This window comes from Carcharodon carcharias, chromosome 13 (genome assembly GCF_017639515.1).
Source record: "Carcharodon carcharias isolate sCarCar2 chromosome 13, sCarCar2.pri, whole genome shotgun sequence".
NCBI classification, from domain to species: Eukaryota; Metazoa; Chordata; class Chondrichthyes; order Lamniformes; family Lamnidae; genus Carcharodon; species Carcharodon carcharias.
Genome location: NC_054479.1, coordinates 119,355,492 through 119,377,056, shown reverse-complemented (window position 1 = coordinate 119,377,056; position 21,565 = coordinate 119,355,492). Strand labels below are relative to the sequence as shown.

The 21,565-nt window shown below is 43.5% G+C and overlaps 1 protein-coding gene across 1 annotated transcript in view; it reads left to right on the top strand.

Moving 5' to 3' along the window:
* The first annotated feature begins 3,070 nt into the window (after positions 1 to 3,070).
* fbxl13 (F-box and leucine-rich repeat protein 13) overlaps positions 3,071 to 21,565 on the top strand; it is a 255,100-nt gene continuing 236,605 nt past the window's right edge. Inside the window, 3 exon segments of the mRNA XM_041203120.1 lie at positions 3,071 to 3,181; positions 3,650 to 3,745; positions 12,803 to 12,938. Coding sequence (XP_041059054.1) covers positions 3,071 to 3,181; positions 3,650 to 3,745; positions 12,803 to 12,938 — 343 coding nt within the window.

Here is a 21,565-nt window from a genome sequence, read left to right as displayed (position 1 = left end):
CATCATGCATGCATGTGAATGTGCACTTCATAATCTCCCTTAGGCATAGAGCTGCCTCGGAGACGAAGAGTTTTAAAAATAAGTAATAAAGAAATTGAAAATGCTATAAAACATGTCCTCTCATGTGACTCTGTCACGTGAGCAGGGACATGTTGTTAATTAAATTTTACATTTTTTATTTTATTTTTATTTGCTTTAGGAAACATCAGCCCGCCCATGGATGAGGTTTCCTAAAAAGTGCAAAGGCTGCTTGGCCTTTTCGCCTGCTCGCCAACTGTAAGATTGGACGGGCAGCGAAATATTCTATTAAATTTTTCCTTTAATGGCCTTAACAGGCCTTTTAATTGTCAGTGGGTGTGCTGCTGAATCCAATGTGCGCTCGCCAAATGAAATATTGACAATTTTGCAATTGTCCCTAATTTTAGCATATTCAATCACCTGATTTTTTTGTCTTTCAGATGTCATTGAGGCTCTTTGTTGTTGCTGGTAGAAATGTTGTGATCAATGAGGTATATGACTCCACATCTTCAATAAAATTTATGTCCCAGGCTTTTCAACAGGAACGTATGACAAATCGTCTGCTGCTGTTGTTTTCATTGGGCATATTCGGTAGGGGCATCAAATCTTATGGGCAGAATTTTCTTCCTACCGGGTGGGTGGGCCCGACCCAATCTCCGGTGGGTGGGGAGCTGATCCCTGCTGGAGAAGCAGGCCCTGCCGCCAATTAATTGGCCCGCCCAGTGTGACGTCCGGTGGGAAGCACTATGTCCTTCCTGTGCAGATGGGGGTGGGGGATGGGGGCGGATTCCCCAAATGCGAGAATGCACTCTTTCGCGCATGCGCACGAAAGAGCGCACATCTCCCTGAGGCTAGGTGCTGCCTCAGGGAGATCGCTAACACTTGTTCAAACATTAAAAGTAGAAAAATAAAAAAATCCTTAACATGTCCCCCTCATGTAACAATGTCACACAAGATGGGACATGTTAATAAATTTCACTAAAACTTTATTAAAGTTTTTTAAACCCTACATGAAACCTCATCCCGCCAATGAATGAGGTTTCATGTTTTTTCAGAAGACCGCCGGGGCTCCTGGCCTGCCCGCCAACCTTAAGGTTGGACGGGCAGGGCCTTTAATTGTTTTAATTATACTGTCAATGGCCTCAGTTGGCCATTGACATGTCAGCGGGCACACAGCTGATTTCGCTATGCCCCTGCCTTCCTGAAAATTTAAATGGGGCGGGATGACATTGAGGGTTCCCCCGACGACTTCCTGCGTCATTTTGCGCGTCGGCAAGCGGGCCCCGCCCTGTGCTTGCCGACGGTAAAATCCAGCCCTATGAGCCTCAACTAAAATCTCTGGACTCTTGGTGGCATCTTTGCTAGTGCTTTGGCATTTAATAATGGCTTGTGGTCTGTCTCAATAGTAAACTGTAAGCCTAGGACAGAGTTGGTGAACTTCTTGGAGGCCTATGTGGCTGCTAGTGCCTCTTTTTCAATTACAGCATATCTTTGTTCTGTTTCAGTCAATGGTTGAGATGCACAATATACTGGTCTGCATATTCCAACTTTCTGGATGTAAAAGAGTATTGCTTCTAGTCCAGATGCTGATGTATCTGTAGCAACTGTTTTGGGCAGTTCCAGGTCATAGTGTGCCAATATGTCTGGTGAAATGAGCGTCTCTTTTATCTTTTGGAATAGGATTTGATGATTTCTCCCCAACACCGTGCTTGGTCTTGCCTAAGCAACTGTCATAGTGGTTCATTTACATGTCCAGATTAGGTAGGAACTTCCCTACTTGATTGACCATGAAGCATTGAAGCTCTCTAACGTTGTGAGGTGGTGGAAAATCTTTGATTGCCTTGGTCTTTTGGGGATCAACTCTGATGCCTGATGTATGAATGATGTGTCCTAGAAATTTAATGTTGGTTGTGAGAACTCACATTTATTATTGAGAGTTAGTCCTACTTCTTACAAGTGTTATAACACTGCTCTCACTCCAGCATCATGCATCCATGGGTCAGAATGTCATCCATATGACAGATGACCCCTTTTAATCCCTCTAAAATGCCTGTCATCATTCTCTGAAAAAACTCTGGTGCCGATATAGTAACAAAGGGTAGGCGATTGAAGCAATATCTCCAAAACGGTGTGATGAACATTGTCAGTGGTTTGGATTCCTCCACCAAAGGTAGTTGCCAGAAGCCACTGTTTGTAAAATTTGTGCTTTTTGCTAGTTTTGCCAGACTCTCATTCACAGATGCCATTGGGTTGATCTCCCCTTCCATTGCTTTGTTTAACTCTGAAGTCAGCACGGATCATATTGAGCCATTTGGTTTTGGTACTGGAGCCATACCTGAATACCAACTTGTAGGTTTGGTTACAGGTGTGACATGACTCCCTGATGCAACATTGACTCAATTTCTTGTTTCACCTTCTGTAAAAGTGGGTGTGGAGCCTTCCTTGGGGTGAACAAGCACACTAGTTTTGCATTTGGTCTCAATGTGTTGCGCTCAGCTGTTTTTCAGCTTCCCCAGACCTCTAAATAATTTTGGAAATTCTGTCCTGACTTCTGTCGATTTTCTAGGCCTCCCAATTCATCTACTTTATAGATGAGTTGTAGATCTGTGCAAGCTTGTTGACTTAACAGTAAACACTCTTGGTTTTGGAACACATACAAAGCTTCTGTGATTTCTCTTCATTTGTAGTGAAGTTTAGCAATCAACTGTCCCTTGACATTCAATTGAATGCCTCCTGAACCATGGAGTCGTAGGGTCGATGGCTGGAGGATCATAGGACCAGTGTGCTGTTGTGCTGTTTGGATTACCAGGAGAGTTTCCAGCTTCCAGGTTGCTTCTTTTTTTTTTGTCTGAAGTAGCCTTAGTAACCCCTATCAGTTTATCATGGGTGACATTATTGATAGTTTCATTTAGATGGGGGAACAGTTGAAGGAAGAGGAGCAGGAGCCTTAGAAGTCCTTACCTTCTTTGTCATTGGCTCCTTCCAGTCTTCTACAGGGGACATCACCCATATCTCCTAGTCTGCAGTACAAAGCAATACTAAGCAGTCACAAATGCCCTGTTCCCTAGGGTTAACCAGTACATTACCTGACCCATTGACCTCAACAGTTAACACAAGAGAGCTTGGGGATTTGCAGCAGCGGCTGGCTTTCTTCGTGTCAAGCGTATCCTTGACTACACATATATTGCCCTCAGGACAACAAAACATCGGTGAACTGTTTCTGGAAATTGGAAAGGCTAGCACTTCATTCACATCTGCCTGTTCTCTGATCACAATAGAATCAGGTAATTCTTGCAAATGACACAGATTGAAATTATTTAACAGTTATTTTGAGCTTCAGGATTGCTTTATCTGACACTGTGAAATTTGGGCATGGTTAACACCTTCATTCTAAATAGATTATATTTGGATAAACTAGATTTTTAAAAAAATTCTGATTTGGATATTAGTTTGACATTGAAGGTAAGATAAACATAACTGAAGAATTTTAACTTGCTTCATCAAACCATCTTCAAGGCTTGATATTGTTGAACCAGAAAACACATGCTGATGATTGCTAAGTTCATTTAACAGTTAAGTGTACTGAAATTGTGTTTGAATAACTATTTTCTAAATATTTCCTCCTTCCTAGGTTTTCAGTTATCTTGGTGTTAGGGAGCTGGTAAGGTGTACACAAGTTTGTCATTTCTGGAAGGTGGTTGCACAGACAAGTTCTCTCTGGAGCAAGGTAGGTTTAGTGATTGAGAAACTGATATAGTTACTGAGAAAAGGAAAAAACATCAATTTATATGTTATATTTATGTAATAATAATATATATATTTATACCCAGAGGCACATTCAAGACAGAAACCAATAGATTTCTGGAGACGAAAGATATCAAGGGATAATGAGATTGTGCGGGAAAGTGTCATCGAGGTGGATGACCAGCCATGATGTAATTGAATGGTGGAGCAGGCTTGACAGACCAAATGGCCTACTCCTGTTCCTGTGTTCCTATTGCAAGTTCCACCCCCTAGCCACAGATTTCATCCATCTCTTCGGCAACTGTATGAGGCTGAACAGGTTCATTTATACCTTGGTGTTCAATTTGACACCAAAATGAACTTCTGACCACAAACCACTTCATTATCGAGACCACCTACTTCCACCTCCATAGTATCGCCCAACTCTGCTCCTGCCTCAGCTCATCTGTTGTTGAAACCCTCATCAATGCCTCTATTAACTCTAGACTTGCAGTGTGATTTTCCTTTCTGGAGATTAAGTGCAGTGGATGGCAGGAAAGTTGGCGTGATTCCCGCTGGGCATCAGGACAGGTTCTTACACCATATTGTCCAGCTTACAGCTCGTTATTTATGCATCAAGAAGCAGTTTGTCAAATCATGTGGCAGGGTGGGCTGGGATTTGTCCGCCCCGCCGTTACCTGGGTCGAAGGTCTGGGTGCCATATTTAAACAGCAGCAAAACACACATATTCACTCTGCAGCCCAGGACTTGTTGTGGCAAGTGATGGTCCCCAGAAGGTCCAAACCATTGGTCCCAAAGTTCAGCAGCAGCTCCCTGGAGAGACTCCTCCAGGCAGTCTAGGACTGGTGGGAGTTCCTCTATCCCAGAGATACTGAAAAAGGTTGAACAGGACATCACCACTAACTGTCTCATAGATATTTTAATGTCATAATTTCCTGTAATATCCTGCACAAGTCATGTCTTCAGCCCTTACTGGGGACCACTCAGCAGGCATGCATGCTTATAATCTGCTCTTTCATCCATTATGATCAATCTTAGCTCAGTCAGTCCCCTTTATGTCCACAGAAGAGACATGAACAAAGACAGTTGCTGTATGAACATGGTGGTTGGACAATGCATATGTAAAACTTGCGTCAGAGGATCATATAATGTGGCCTCATGATTATATATTTTGGAAAGTTTTTTATTAACTGATGCCACTGCACTAAAGTCTTTTCTCTGTGGATGTTACAGATTTTAAACGTGAACCGCCTTGTAGTCTTTCCAAGCGCACTTTTCAATGGCCTCCATGAAACCACTGTCAGGCTTGGATGTAGGTTATAGTTTAAGTAATCATCAGGGACCATAGCTTTTCATGCCGGTCTGCTGCGTTAACTCATGGCTGTGTTTACGGCTAAGCATTACCCCTATATTAGTTCCAATTCTCCATCTGCATGATGCAGAGCAATGGACCTAATTTGCACTTGGTGACTCTTGAAATGTCTGCTAGACAGCCATGTTAATGCGCTGTCATAGATGTATGCCTAGCCTCATGATGCCAGCCTATTAAATGTGAGGATGTTAGTTTGCACCTGAAGGTCTGGCATAATCCCTGTGCTAGCTCTCATAAGGGCAATCAACATGGTTCTCTGATCAAGACAGTGCCATCAGTGTCCTAGGCTTCCTCATACACATCTCAATCTGCTAGAATGAAAATGTGTAGGACTGTATTGGTATGAAGCTGAAGCTCCAGAACATCTGCTGAGAGGTCTTTAGTATAAACGAAGATACAGGTCAAGTATCTTTTAACTGAAACCCTTGGGGCTGATTGTGTTTCGATATTCAGATATTTTCAGATGTGATATGCTGACTGTATATAGAGTTGGCCTAGGCCTATTTACAATACAATAGCCTAACCCAAGGCTAGCTATAGTCTACAATACTAAGTTGTTTCTCCATTTGCCAATTCTCACACCCTACTTCTTACCTGTCAACACTTATTACACCTGTAATATATTGCATTACTATATTAATGTGATTAAAAAATGGCTGGTCGGCAAGGCTCGTGTCACAGACTTTCCACGCAAAAGATCAATGAGGCTCATGTTGGCTTACATTAGGATCCATTCAAAAAAATGTTCAGTTTTTGGATGTGTTTGGTTTTCGTATGTTTGGATAAAGGGTATTCAACCTGTACTAAATAATCATTAAATGCTGTATCGAGTCTGGGCCACGTTACTGCCAGATGCTATGGCAATGCTGGACATGAACTTGGAAAGCTCCCAACGAAGGCTGGATCATGAGTCCTTGCCAATGATCAGATGATGGTCCTGCTGAAGCATTCTCTGTGCATACAAAGGTAACCTGACTCATAGGGTCACATCCAGGATCTAGAGTGACAGATCACATCATCCTGAAGAGCGATCTTGTCCTGGGGACTCAGTATCAGGATGAGGTCTGAACATTATTTGTGCATCAGAGATGGCCTTTGGAGAGATGCCGCTGTCTGGATTTAGATCATTCCTCAGACAGTCAAGCAATAACTAGTGATTGATGATTGTCCTCCTTGAGGTGCCTTGCAATGCTCCAGGCATACTGAGTGCATTGATGTTTGTAGTGCTGTTCCTGCCTCTTAAAGGCTGCATTAGGCAGTGAAATTTTGGTGTGATGCTTGAAAGGACTGCATCATGTCTACTTGTTTCAGACTGAGCACTGGTAGAGTTCTTAACCCATTACATTACAGCCACAAGATCCATTGGCTGTCTAGCCTTCCAAGAATGAGGCCTACCCTCATTCTTAATGAGGGTTAATGTCTACCCTGCATCGAGGGGACAGGTGAAATGTGCTCGAATGGGCTAGTCTTTTTCATCACCCTGGCACCTTGTTTTTATAAGGATCTCATGGGCACATCTGCCATCTCTGGCTCATGTAATGGCCTCTTCCTGTGGGGAGTCATCATTCTTGCTTTCTTCAATGTCATCTCTTTCAGTGTCCTCCTGATTGAAGGAGATGTGCAACTCCTCCATCTCTCCATGTGGCAACTCATCCACCCTTTGGAGCACCAGGTTGTGTAGAGCGCAGCAAACCATGATGATGTGGGAAACCCTCAGGGGAGAGGACTGGAGAATGCTGCCTGATCATTCCAGACATCTGAAACATATCTTCGACATGTCAATGGTGTGCTTAATTAAGGAGAGTGTTGCAGAATGAGCTGCATTGTATCTCTCCTCTGAAGCACTCCATGATTTTCAAATGGGTGCCAATAGCCAAGTTTTCTGTTGGTAGTCTTTGTTAGCAATAAGCCAACTCTGAATGCACTGAGGGCCCTTGATGATCTGTGGCACTTACCAGTGACTCAAGATGTAAGAGCCATGCGAATTCCCAGGGTATCTCGCACAAACCTGCATAATTTGCTTTTGGCAATCACAGATCAGCTGCACATTGAGAGAGTAGAAGCCTTTTCTATTGATAAATCTTACTGGTTGCTGCTAGGGAGCTCTTAAGGCCGCCTTTGTGCAGTATATGGCACCTTGCAGTTGTGGGAAGCCGGAGATCACTGCAAATCCCGGTGCTCTGGCAGTCTGGCTGGCTCCATCTAGGGAGAATTGGAAGTAATTGTCTGCCTTATTGAAAAGGGCATTGGTAATCTCCGATATGCATGCATGAGTGGAGGATTGCGATATTCTGCAGAGGTCCCCTGTGCAGCCCTGGATCGAACCCCTTGCAAAAAAGTTCATTGCGGCGGTCACTTATACAGCTACTGTCAATGGATGGCCTTCCAGTCCCTGCAACATCCAATCTTCCCGAAGAATCACAGGTAGCAACTGCATCCCTTGACAAGCAAAGGTATTTGTGGCACTGTCTCTCACTCACCTCCAAGTATGAGAGGTGTCTTTGGTACACTCTGGGTCATGCCAAATGCCTCCGTGGAATTGATCTTTTCTCCTCAGCTTCTGGGTCTTCATGGAGCCCTGTTGCCCCATGTTCCTCAGAGCGAGGTTCTTCCCTTAGCCCTGCCAGACAGCGACAGGCCTTTCTTCTCCTCCTCAGCTGCATGAAAACATGAAGAAGACTGCATTGCCTGCTGCCTGCATTCTGCAGTTCTCGTGTGTCTTGGAAAATCAGAGCAACATGATTGGACCTTTCCCTGCAATGATCACCTTCCATTGCCAAACTAGCAAGTCATTGTGAAGCTCTTAGGCTGCCCTCATTCCAGACATTCCATCCCTAGGTCCTCCCTAGCAGCGGAAGCACATCCTGAAGGATCACAGGTAGCTGAGCTTTCCCCTCCACACCTGCCACTGCCCCAGACATGAGAGCGCATTCACACAGGGATTTGGAACTGAATGAGTAGAACCATGTGCTATTAACCTCAGTAAGCCCTGAACATCCCAACTACAATGTGTTGGTTTGTCTGGAGCATGTTGCGTATATGCTCTAGCCATGGTCCCTTAATAGTTTGATCCTTCTGACCTTCTCAAATTACTCTGTGAGGGACAAATGGTCAATTATACCAAATCAAAATTTGCCCCAAGTCCTAGTGGCTTCTAGCAATAATGTGCACCATGGGTTCAGGTGCCCAAATCCTTCAATTGGCATTTGAGTCTCAGTTGAATCTGGATCTTCATGTCCTGAACTGGTAATTATTAAGGTGCCCCTTCAATCGGCCCAAAATGCAGTAGTCGACTCCTCCCACAAACCCTCAGACCCCAGCATTGCGGACTTTTTTCCAAGGTTATTTTTCCATCAGGCTGACAATATGGTGGTCCACCGATTCGATTTCGAGATCAGCTTCCAAAACCCTCCTGTTACTGTCCAAGGCCCTCCTATTGTTCTCGATGCTGATCATGTGTAAGATATCAATCTATGTGATTTCCAGAGTCCAGAAAGTCCAAATCCAGAGGGGTTTCTCTTACAGAGAAGTTTCAGTTCAGGCGGGCTCCTGGCTGAAGGGAGAAGTGCAGAATTTCTTTAAGATAATGGTGCCGCAGTGAAATGAGGTTGATATTTAGAATGCACGCTGGGCTCTGCAGTACTCTCCACAGAGGATGTCCCACATCGTCGTGATCTGTTGCGACCTACACAGCCTGGCACATCAAAGGGGAGATCACTTGCCAGAGGGAGACATGGAGGAGGCTGATAACTCCTCAGATGATGAAGATCTGGAAGGGCAGGAACCTGAAGAGGGTGATGACGGTCAGCTTCCATGTGAGGATGCCCTCTCAGCGACACGACGCGGAAGACATACCCATGACACTCTGATAGCCTCAAGGTTCCTGTAGGGGTAAGGTCCAGGCAAGGGGACCCAAGTGCATTTCTCCTGTCCCTTAGTGCCATGCCAGTAATCGGAAAGGCCTTTACAAAGCAATGACATTGCAAGCAGGGTCAGCAATTGGCCTTGGACCTGAAATCTTCAACGTTAACAGTGCCAACAAGAACAAAAATTGCTGGAAAAACTCAGCACGTCTGAAAGCATCTGTGGAAAGGAAGACAGAGTTAACTTAACGTTTTTCCAGCAATTTTTGTTTTTGTTTCAGATTTCCAGCATTTTGCTTTTATCTTAGGTTCACAGTGCCCTCATCTCTGGAAAGGTCAGCAGCCAAGGCTGTACATAGTCGCTGTGGGAAGTGAAAGGCAGCACACCAGTGCAAACCCTATATCAACTGTACATGATGCCATGATAGCCGTTTGAATGAGACACTTGGTGCGGCCACAGAGATGCACACATGATTGTGGAAACCATAATGGCTGCAGGACCTGTGTTTTTGCAGAAACTATAAAGACAGCTCAATGTTGATTAAACAACACAAATTGTAACCCTCCAAGACACATGAGCACAGGCAATCCTGTGGTGTGTTGTAAGGCCTGAAGGTTCCAAACTTAAGTGCAGACACTTTCAAGAAAGATCTCGACATATTTCCCTGACATTACACAAGGGGTAAGTAAATAACATGGGGAAAAATGTTCCCCCTGTTGGGGGGGGAAGTGTAGGAGCGAGCATGGGCAGGCGCGCCTCTGATCAGCACCCCTGATCAGGGGTGTGCCGCCATTTTACGTGGGCGGGCCATTTAAGGCCTGCCCAGCGTGACATCTGCCAGGAAGCGCTGTGTGCTCCCTGTGCGGGCAGGAGGGATTCCCTCAGCTGAGAGTGCGCTCTTTTGCGCATGCGCGTGAAAGAGCACACTGATCTCCCTGAGGTTGTCTCAGGGAGATCGCCTCGGAATTAAAACTTTTAAGACACGTATTTAAAAATTTCCCTGACATGTCCCTTCATGTGACAGTGTCACATGAATTGGGACATGTCCATCACTTTTACTGAAACCTTTATTAAATATTTAAAAACCCGTGGATGAGGTTTCATGCTTTTTCTGAAGCCTGCCAGGCCTCCAGAGCTGCCCGCCAATCCTAAGGTTGGATGGGCAGCCCTGTCAATTACCTAAATTGGTTTATTAACAGCCTCAGTAGGCCGTTGACAGGTCAGTGGCGCACAGCTGACTCGGCTGCGCTCCCACCGACCTGAAAATGGAAATGATGTGGGATGCTGTCTGAAGTTCTGCCCGACATCATCCTGCGTCATTTTACGTGTCGGAACCCCATGAGTCCACGCAACATCCCATGAATATAAGGCTCACAAAGAGAGCAATCACGGTCAGGGAACTTGGGTTATGTTCAGAATAAGAGGGAACATAGATACATATGAATGACTCATTCAAATCAATAGACCATTGTCATGAAATGTATTTACAAAGCTGCATTATCTATACAGTGAGTGAACACCCGTGTCCCCATTGTGATCTCAGAATTTCTTACTTTTTCTAACCCTACCCTGTATGCAGCCCCGATATCAGCAGCAGACGGGGAAACAGCCTGCTGACTGCTACACCCTGTTGTCTGTGATGACCTTGGGGGCATCCTCTGGAGATCCAAGGCCTGGCCTGTGGAGCTGGAGTTGATGGGGTCATAAGAAAATAGATTGGGATTAGCTGGCCACTTTCAGAGTCATTTGGGTGGATAGCCCTAGGGTGTCCAGCTTATGGTCCTCCTATCTGTGGGTGCCCGAGGGCCCCTGGTTGACTCCTTGAGGAGAAGGGACTCCTGGAGGGAGGTCAAGGTGCACTGCCCCCCTCTCGCCTAGCCACTGATGGATCCCACCTAGAGTGATGACATGCAGGTCTAAGTGCAAATCTGGCAGAGCCTGCTGGACCAAAGTCTCCAAGGTGGCTGCCACCCTTCCCATGGAGACCTCAAGGTGCTCTCATGTCGGAGCCACGACATCATACAGACTCCTCCATTCTGCGCTCTAGTCTGTTGACTGCCTCTTGCAACTCTGCCTGATGTTCCACTGCCCATCGTTGCATCTCCAGCATGTGTGAGACTGCCATTTCCATAGGCTCATCATCCGACTTGGTCTCAGCAGGTGCCTGTTCACCAGCAGTCCTCCAAGTGACCTGGGCTGTCAGCTTCCAACTACTGCAGAGACATGTTCGTGAGGTGTTCTCCAGAATGTGATCCCGGGCCTAATCTAGATCTGTGTCCCACCAGGGTGTGTGTCTGCGCTGATGGAGGGTGCAGGCGAACGCAGTGCCGGGTCTTCATTTGAGACATCCTCAAAATGCTCCTCTGAGGTGGCCTGGGGACTGGGGTTTTGGGAGCTCTGGTGGTCTATTTGGGCCTGCTGGAGCCTGCAAGAGAGAGAAGATAGATTTTATTCATGAGCTGGGTGAATACAACATTGCATGTCATTCACTGTGAATGTTAGGATGTGATCAACACCTGGAGGGCTCAATCCATACTGGGTGGCTGGGAGAGGCCGATCTCGCCTTCATCACAGGAGTGATCCCTGTCTTCCCGTGCCAACTCAGTGGCATCCTGCTCAAATTGACTGAGCTCCAGGATGTTGGCCACCCCTCCTCCGGTCTGGGATCTGTCCCTCCTGTTGTGGGCTAACTTGGCATGAAGACAAATGGATGGAATGTGATGAGAAGGGATGGAGCAGAGGTTGGGAAACATGCATGCCTACTGTGTGTGCCGAGCCCTCCCCATTAAGGGCTGAAGATGCTGTTTGTGCAACATGATAGGTGAGATGCAGGTGAAGTTAAACTGCCCATGAGACATTCAATGCTGATACCTACCCCTGCTAATATTGTGTGAGATCCCTGAGGAATGTAACCCTTTGAGTGCATGATGCCATTATCAGATTGAGTTTGGAATGAGCTGGAAGTTGACTTATCCTGGCGGTGCGGATGAGATCATTCATCCTCTTCCTGCACTGCAGGGCATTTCTTTGGCAGATGCCTGCATCATAGATCTTCTTTATGACTGCGTCCCAGGCCAGTGAGGTGAGGTTGGTGGACCTCCTGGAACCATCCCTTGGGTAAAAGAGATCCCGGTGTTGGTGGGCACCTCTTTTTAAAGCATCCAGGGACTTGTGGATAAATTTCAGGGCTACACCCTTCTTTGTCATGAGGGCCATCTTAGGGTCTGTGGTGAATACAGTCAGGCTGCAGAGAGCATGTGTGTGTGTTCAGATGATATTTAAATATGGCGTTAGGACCTTCTACCCCATTAGGTGACGGTGGGGTGGACAAATCAGTGCACGCCCCGCCATGTGATTTGGGGAACTGTTCACTGATGCATAATTAATAAGCTTCCAAGCACAAAATCAGGCATGAGTTTCACGAGCTTCCAAGTATAAAAACATGCCGTTTATCCTGCCCTTCACCACAATTAGCCTCCGGAGCGGAAAATTTCACACTCAAAGAAGAGTAGTGAGTTCTTGCAGTCCCCTGCCCAATAATCCTTTATTAACGCATATACCACCTAATAAGAAATTAATTGGATGTTCATCATATTTTCTGATGCAGAATGACCACTTCGTTTTTTTTAACGTGGAATCATTTACCTATATTGTGTTTCAAAAATTAAAGTAGCTCATTGTGTAAGGGCTTTTGAAATGCTTTGATATGAAAGATTCTCTACAGATTGTTTTTGTATAAAAATTTGATTATCTTTATGATTACATACGTTTACCATGTCTTCATTCTGAAATCTGTCATTCCAGATTAACTTTTCCCCAGTAAGAAAACGTATTCAAGACAATGACGTCGCAAATATTCTGCGGAGCTACCGCACTTTTGTTATCCATTTGAACCTTCGTGCATGCAACAACATCGGCTGGGCAACCTTTAAAACCATCAGTGAGTATATTTACCAGTTTTCAACACTTCACATTCATTTTTGTTTCTGTATTTTTAAAACCATTCACAGGATGGGATGTGGGCTTCGCTGTCTGGGCCAGCATTTATTGCCCATCCCTAGTTGCCCTTGAGAAGGTGGTGGTGAGCTACCTTCTTGAACCGCTGCAGTCCTTGTGGCTTAGATACACCCACAGTGCTGTTAGGAAGTGAGTTCCAGGATTTTGACCCAGTGACAGTGAAGGAACGCGATATATTTCAAAGTCAGGATGGTGAGTTACTTGGAGGGGAACCTCCAGGTGGTGGTGTTCCCATCTGTCTGCTGCCCTTGTCCTTCCAGGTGATAGTGCTTGGGGGTTTGGAAGGTGCTGTCTAAGGAGCCTTGGTGAAGAAGTGCCATCTGTGTAAAGGAAGACTTGCATTTATATAGTGCCTTTCATGACTTCAGGATACCCCAAAATTTTTTATAGCAAATGAGGTACTTTTTTAAGTGTGGCCACTGTTGTTATGAAGGAAACATAGCAGTCAATTCATACACATCAAGATCTCCACAAAATTGCAATCTGATAGTGATCAGGTAATTTGTTTTAGTGATGTTGTTTGTGGGACGAGTATTGGCCAGGGAGATCTCCTCTACTCTTCAAAATAATGCCATGGGATTTTTTATGTATAACTGAGTGGGTAGATCGGGCCTTAATACCTCATTAAAAAAAAATCTGACAGTGCAGCGTTTTCTCAGTACTGCACTGAAGTGCCAATTTGGATTTTGTGTTCAAATTTCTGGAATGGGGCTTGAACCCACAACCTACTTACTCAGAGACAAGAATGCTACCAAATGAGCCACTGCTGACACCCTTTAGCTTTAATATCAATTAATTAAACACGTTTGGACATTGTCGTTCAGATTTTCATCTTCTGGACTGAAGAGCCCATCAAACATTCACAACAAGATGCCTACAAGTTATAACCTTTCATTTTGCCTATTTGTTATAAGCATTCATAATAGGTGAAGGTCTAGCATGCAAGCGCTGAAAATAACAATAGGACATGATTGTTTTAAGCATTCATAATGATGAAGGCTTAGTATCCAAGCGCAGAAATACCTTCAGATATTGCTGAAAAAAAACATGAGTTGAAGCTTTTCGTCTTGCACTCATCAGGACAGAGGACCAATCAGCACACTCTTCTCATGCAGTATAAATTGTTGTTCCCTTTACAGTTGGTATTCTTGCGTCTCTCCTGATAGGTGCAAATTAAAAGTTTCCACAGTATGTCTCTTTTTTCAGCAATACTCAAGTTCTATACTACCGAACAACTACTTTCAGATATAGATTTTCCCTCAATCTTGTTCTTGTGTTAGGGAAAGGAATGAAATAAGTATTGATCAATAAATCATTGAAATCGGTACAGCAAAAATCTTTGCCAGATCAATGAAATTATTTGATAGAGACAATACTGGTGGGTTTTATAAGCTACCTATAATATGTTATCTGCTAAGAATAGAACTTGTGAAAATAAAGTGGGCACCAATATTGGCAAACAACAATGTGGAACAATAATGATAAATATTTAAAAAGGTGCAGGAAAAATATATTCTGCTAAAAGGAAAGGGAACACTAAACACTAGCGGGATGTTTAATATCCACTAAATATAGATGAATAAAGACAGAAGGGAACATTTGAGAGTTAGGAAAGAAGCATACATTAAGTACCATTTAAGGGATGGACAGGATAATGCCACAGGTAATGATGGAGAGATGGTAGAAATATTAAATAATTATTTCACTTCTGTATATGGGGAGATAGAACAGGTAGACATGGCATTGAATGGCATGAAGAGCAATGAAATAAGTTCACTTAAGATTAAAAGAAGGGAATGTATTGAATAAACTAAACAAACTCAAAGAGGACCAAGTCTGGCTGGATTACATCCAGGTGTTTTAAAATAATCTAGGGAACAACTAGCATTACTAGTCATATTTAATAACTTGTTAGAAAAAAAATGTAGTTCATGTAACTCCTTTTAAGAAGGGGGACAGTACATGACTAGGGAATTAGACCAGTCAGCTTAATGTCAGTGGTAGGAAAAATAATGGTCTCCTCACCAGCAGAGAAAACAAAATAACGTGTAGGAATGAGGAATATAATAATGAATAATCAGCAAGGATTTCAAAGGTTGACCAACCTTATTGAATTTCCATTATAGATGAATGGATATGATCAGAGAATGTGGAGTCAGAAGACGAGTGACAGAAGTTGGTTTCAAGACAAAAAGCAGAGAGTGGGAGTAATGGGTAGTTATTCCGAGTGGCACAAAGTGAAAAGTGGTGTCCCACAAGGATCAGTGCTGGGACCACTGCTGTTTACAATTTACATTAATGATTCAGATAGATGAGGAGAGATATGGGAGTGTTGAGAGATATTGGTTGAAAGCAAGTCAAGGAAATGGGCAGAGATAACCTTGCTGGTGATCAAAATCTCAGGAATAGAGAGACTGTGCACTGAAGAAATCAAGGATAGGGGTAAGAGATTTCTATGTGAAGGGTGAGATTGTGATGATAGTAGGAAATTTGGAGGGCAGGAGTACAGTATTTCAGATGTGGGTTAGTCACTAAGGATGAAGAGTTAAGGATGTAGAGGAGTGAAATTTTGGCAAGGAAGTCGGTATGGGCTCAGAGTAAAAGGAGGTGCCAGCGGAGTTAAGTTATTCAAGTCAGTTGTTACTTAAGTTATCTCCTCAGATGGATTATTCTTACTATAATAATAGCACTGTTACCATTTCTTGCATGGAATAAACAATCTATTGTATATATTTGTGGAAAAGTTGAGTTTTTAGTCCAAAGTCGACTTTTACATGGGTAATATTTTTGAGGAATTGACATGCGTGCTTGATTTGGACCCACAAAAGACCGTTGGAATGGAATAAAGTAAAAATGAACATGAAAGAATTCATATTAATTCTTTAATATTTACTTATTTTATAACATTACAAACTATATATGGTACATTTCGTCCAACATAATATAAATATATATCATAACAAATTAACTACAATAATTCACACTAAAATCCTTCAAAATCACTTTGATCACCATCTGAATCACAGAACTGTGCATCCCAATAGTCTGGTTATATAACATCATCATATGGACCTGCCTCATCTACTTCACCATCATTATCATTGGTAGTACTGTGTCATGAAAGTATAATAATTCTCATAATATTATTGTGATTTATTGTAAAAGTAGGTTAAAATTGGGGTTTGGATAGTTTCTTTGTGTGTGGGGGATTTAATTTAATTGGAGACTGGTCTGGAGGCTTTGACTCATCAAAAGAAGCTAAATTTGAAATGCATGTAGATATGTAAATATGGCTAAGTCTTAGAATGTAAGGTGAGGAGAATTTGCAATTTTAGATAAATCAGGGCAGTTTGAATTTCAAAGAGATGGTAGGATGGTTACACCCAGCCAGGGAAACTAGGCCAGTGTGTTTATTTTTCCCAAATGTTACTGACAATATTAGGACTATGAAAAGATTTATTTTAGGAGAAAGGTGAAGTTCCAAAGACATATGGGAAGAATGGAATTTGTATTAAAAGGTATAAAGGTAACATGTATAAAGGAGAATGAGGCTATGTATCAGAGAAGGCATTATTGTAAGATTTACCAGAAGTGTGAGAAGCCTCAAGAATTTGTGCATTAAGCCTGCTGCCTAAATAAACTGAAGCTGGGAAAAGCCACTTTGAATTCTACTGTCCAGGGTATTGTGTTGACTTGCCTGGGTCTGTTTAAAATCTATTTTTTTACCATTGTCTTAACGGGGGTGTGACTGGAAGCCAGATTAGTTAGGGGTTTTAGGAGTCATTATAGTAGTAATTTGTAGACCTATGTATGTGCTTGAAATCTTTTCTTTTGTTAATAAATGTTTAATTTTGCTTTTTAAAAAAATCTCTTAAGTCTTGGTGGACTTATTATTTCTGAATTCAGGGCACGCATCTTGAAATAAATACAATTCACAAAACTATTATGATAGCGCAATCAGGCTTCCCTAGTGGATTTGATCTGCCTGGCACCCATCATCTGCCTCATCACAACAACTGAACTTTTGGCATCAGAATTCCGTAAATAATCGTCCTCGGTACAGTTGAACGCATTTGATACTCCGCATTTTAGAAACTATTTTTGACAACATTGGGATCAAGTTCATTCCACACACCTATGACCCATTGGCACAATATTGCTAGTGAGGTAGCTTGCATTTTTCTGCCTTGAGTAAATGCTTTTTCATCTTCCTTACAAGGCTTATTTATACTCACATCCAAGGACTGAACAACACCTGTAAGACCACCAGGAATAACTGCCAGGTCAGTGTTGGCTGATCTCACATCACTGACTACATTGTCAACAAGGTCGGATTTGAATATGTCCCAGACAAGCAAATGTTTTTCTTCACATAGTCCTCCTGGTCTCAAGTTCCACACTTTGACCCACTTCTTATGACCGCCTTCATCTGTCCAACCTTTCTGTGAAGGCAATGTCTTTCTGAAATTTCTCTTTCGGGAGAGCTTTGGGCTTGAATATCACCATCAGCTCTAATTTTGTGCCATCCACCATTCAAAATGGAATAATTGTGTCTTCTTTTGGCCAATCATATTTACAAGGATGGTTTTTTTTCACCAATCTTGGTAACAGTCTTGTTTGCTGACATTCATAGATGTTTCATTCATATTTCCAATGCAGGCCAATTGATATGCATTCTTCTCTTGATGTCAGATCACAAATCAGTGGAATTTGATAATTTTATTGTTGAGTTTGGATGGCAGATGCTGTGAAATTTTCCTGACACTGGCTTGAATCCTGAAACACCATTTTCTTCCCTTCCCTACGAGTGTAGAGTCGGAGGTGATAACATGACCATTTTGCCAATGATCATTAACACATTCTGCCACTATTTTCTCCAGCTTAAATTGATCTGTGTACTTCTTATTCTTTCTTGAAGGCATCTTGATAGATAATTTGGTACATATTAGTTTTGTCAATTGTCAGAGGGATGCCACAAGAATTGGAGAGTGAAAATCTAAAGGTTTCCATGTGTGCCTTTAAATTAATGAACCATAGTAATTACTGGTAATTAATAATCACAATGTGCTTTGATCCCTGAAAAATTAGGATTGACTTTTACACAAGGTATATATAAAAAAAAAAGTTTTTATAGGCCAAAAGTCAAGGGGTCAACCTTTACATGAGATCAACTTTTACAAAAGTATATATGGTATACTTTTGAATGCTATGAATTAATTAACAGACTATTGTTTCAAAAGAAATCTCTAGTTCTACTTTATAATTGTAAGTTTCATTAGCAGAAAAGTATTTGCCAACCTATGATTCTCTTAATCTATTTTGAAAGAAGGAATAGATGCTGATAATGTAGTAGAATTAATTAGGACATTTCATGCATCCCTGTGAAGATGAAATTGTTTGCAAGTGCACTTAAGAAGAAAATAAAGTCCCATATTAAAAAAATATTAAGAGTGAACTTAAGATTGCATGCAGCATTGATATTTGTGCTGAAAGTATAATGATTTTCATAATATTTTTCTGGTTTATTGTGAGGTAGGTTTATGGGGGTAAGTATAGTTGGGTCTGTGTGTGATTTAGTTACGTTTGGAGTCAAGTAGACTGCAAGTTTGAAATCATCAAAAGAAGCTAGGTGCTTGATATGCTAATGAATAAACATGGGTACTGGCTTAGTATGTAAGGTGTGAAGGGAATTTGCATTTTTAGAGAAGGGATATTTGGGTTTCAAAGGGAACTTCATCTATTTACAACAAGCCAGATAAGCAAGGCTAAGGAATGCATTTATTTTTCTCAAAGGTTACTGACAACATATTGGCAACATGAAAGTTTTTTATATTATGAGGAAGATACAGTTTTAAAGACATAAGGAACAATAGAATTTACATATTAAAAAGAGAGAAACATATATAAAGGAGAATTAAAAACTATGGGCGGAATTTTCCCAGAATTGCATGAAGTGCGGTAGCGGGCGGGTAAAATGGAGTCCTACCTGCCGATGAAAATGGCGGGTTTTCACGCCGTATCTTCCTGACCCCGCCTCATTGTATATTAATTCCCGTGAAACACACTGTTTCCAGGGTGGGCAGGCTCTCTTTCACCCACTTGCCATCACCCCACTGTTGCATCGTGCCAGTCACCACCTTTAAAAGGCAGGAGCCAGCAAAGCACTCATCGCTGCCAGATCGCCACCGTTGCCTGGGAGACATGGCCAGCAAAGGCAAAAGGACTGCAGCCCCCCACTTCAACGGCGGGTCCCTTGTGCGACTGCTGGATGGCATGGAGGCCCACTGGGATGTGCTCTAGCCCTGCTTTAGCAGCAGGATGGGTAGCAATGTCAATGCAGCTTGGGAGGCAGTGGTCAGCGCAAACGCCCTGCAGAGGAGGACAGCCACTCAGAGCTGCAAAAGGATGAATGATCTCCTCCGTTCTGCCAGGGTAAGTCATTCTTTTCATCACTCCCAACTCAGACACTCACAAACCCATCACCCATCCACAGGGCCCTCACTCACTGCCAGTGCAAGGGACATCATGATTCACTCTTTCACACGCACCGTCATTGTCCTCATCCTGTCCATGGGACCACTCACCACCCACGCAGTTCAGGCATACTTATCATCTGGCCCAGCAGGCGTCCTGATACACTCTACCCATCTAAATCCATGCAGGACAAACTGACTCACAACAGAAGGGAAAGGTCGCAGACAGGTGGAGGGATGCTGGAAATCAAAGTTCTGACAGAATTTGAAAACAGAGCCATCTAGCTGGCCAGTGATGACCAGGACTGGTCCTGTGCTGATGGTGAGGTCAGCGCTGCTCTACCAAGTGAGGATCCAGCAGTGCAACATCCATCAGACAACAATGCCATGAGTGATATGTCCTCTTTCACAGGCCACTGCCATGCATTAATATTTTTTTAATCAACCATGGGATGTGGACTTCGCTGGCTGGGCCAGCATTTATTATCCCTCCCTAGTTGCCCTTGAGAAGGTGATAGTGAGCTGCCTTCTCCAACTGCTACGGTCCATGTGGTGTAGGTGCACCCACAGTGCTGTTAGGAAGGGAGTTCCAGGATTTTGACCCAGCAACAGTGAAGGAATGGCAATGTAGTCAGGATGGTGAGTGACTTGGAGGGGAACTTCCAGGTTGTGGTGTTCACATCTATCTGCTGCCCTTGTCCTTCTAGATGGTAGTAGTCGAGGGCTTGGAAGATGCTGTCGAAGGAGCCTTGGTGAATTCCTGCAATGCATCTTGTAGATGGTGTCTACAAGACTGCTACTGTGTGTCAGTGGTGGAGGGAGTAAATGTTTGTGGATGTGGTTCAATCAAGCGGGCTGCTTTGTCCTGGACGGTATCAAGCTTCTTGAGTGTTGTGGGAACTGCAGTTATCCAGGCAAGTGGGGAGTATTCCATCACACTCCTGACCTGTGCCTTGTAGATGGTGGATAGGCTTTGGGGAGTCAGGGGGTGAGTTACTCACCGCACGATTCCTAGCCTCTGACCTGCTCTTGTGGCCACAGTATTTATATGGCTGGTCCAGTTCAGTTTCTGGTCAATGGTAACTCCCAGGATGTTAATAGTATGGGATTCAGTGATGGTAATGCCATTGAATATCAAGAAGCGATGGTTGGATTCTCTCTTGTTGGAGATGGTCATTGTCTGGCACTTGTGTGGCATGAATGTTACTTGCCACTTGTCAGCCCAAGCATGGATGTTGTCCAGGTCTTGCTGCATTTGGACATGATATTTGAGGTGTCGCAAATGGTGCTGAACATTGTGCAATCATCAGTGAACATCCCCACTTCTGACTGTATGATGGAAGGAAGGTCATTGGTGAAGCAGCTGAAGATGGTTGGGCCAAGGACACTACCCTGAGGAACTCCTGCAGTGATGTCCTGGAGCTGCGATGACTGACCTCCAACAACCACAACCATCTTCCTTTGTGCTAGGTATGACTCCAACCTGTGGAGAGTTTTCCCCTGATTCCCATTGACTCCAGTTTTGCTAGGGCTCCTTGATGCCACACTCAGTAAAATGCTGCCTTGATGTTAAGGGCAGTCACTTTCACCTCACATTGGGAGTTCAGCTCTTTTTTCCATGTCTGAACCAAGGCTGCAATGAGGTCAGGAGTTGAGTGGTCCTGGTGGAACCCACACTGGGCGTCAGTGAGCAGGTTATTGCTAAGCAAGTGCCGTTTGTTAGCACTGTGGTTGATCCCTTCCATTACTTTACTGATGATCGAGAGTAGACTGATGGGACGTTAATTGGCTGGGTTGGATTTGTCCTACTTTTTGTGTACAGGACATATCTGGGCAATTTTCCACATAGCCGGGTAGATGCCAGTGTTGTAGCTGTACTGGAGCAGCTTGGCCAGGGGTGTGGCAAGTTTTGGAGCACAAGTCTTCAGTACTATCGCCAGAATATTGTCAGGGCCCATAGCCTTTGCAGTATCCAGTGCCTTCAACTGTTTCTTGATATCATGTGGATACTAATTATCTCCCCTTGCTTTCTCAGGCACATCTGCCAAACAGCCGACACAGTCCATGACCCAGGGCC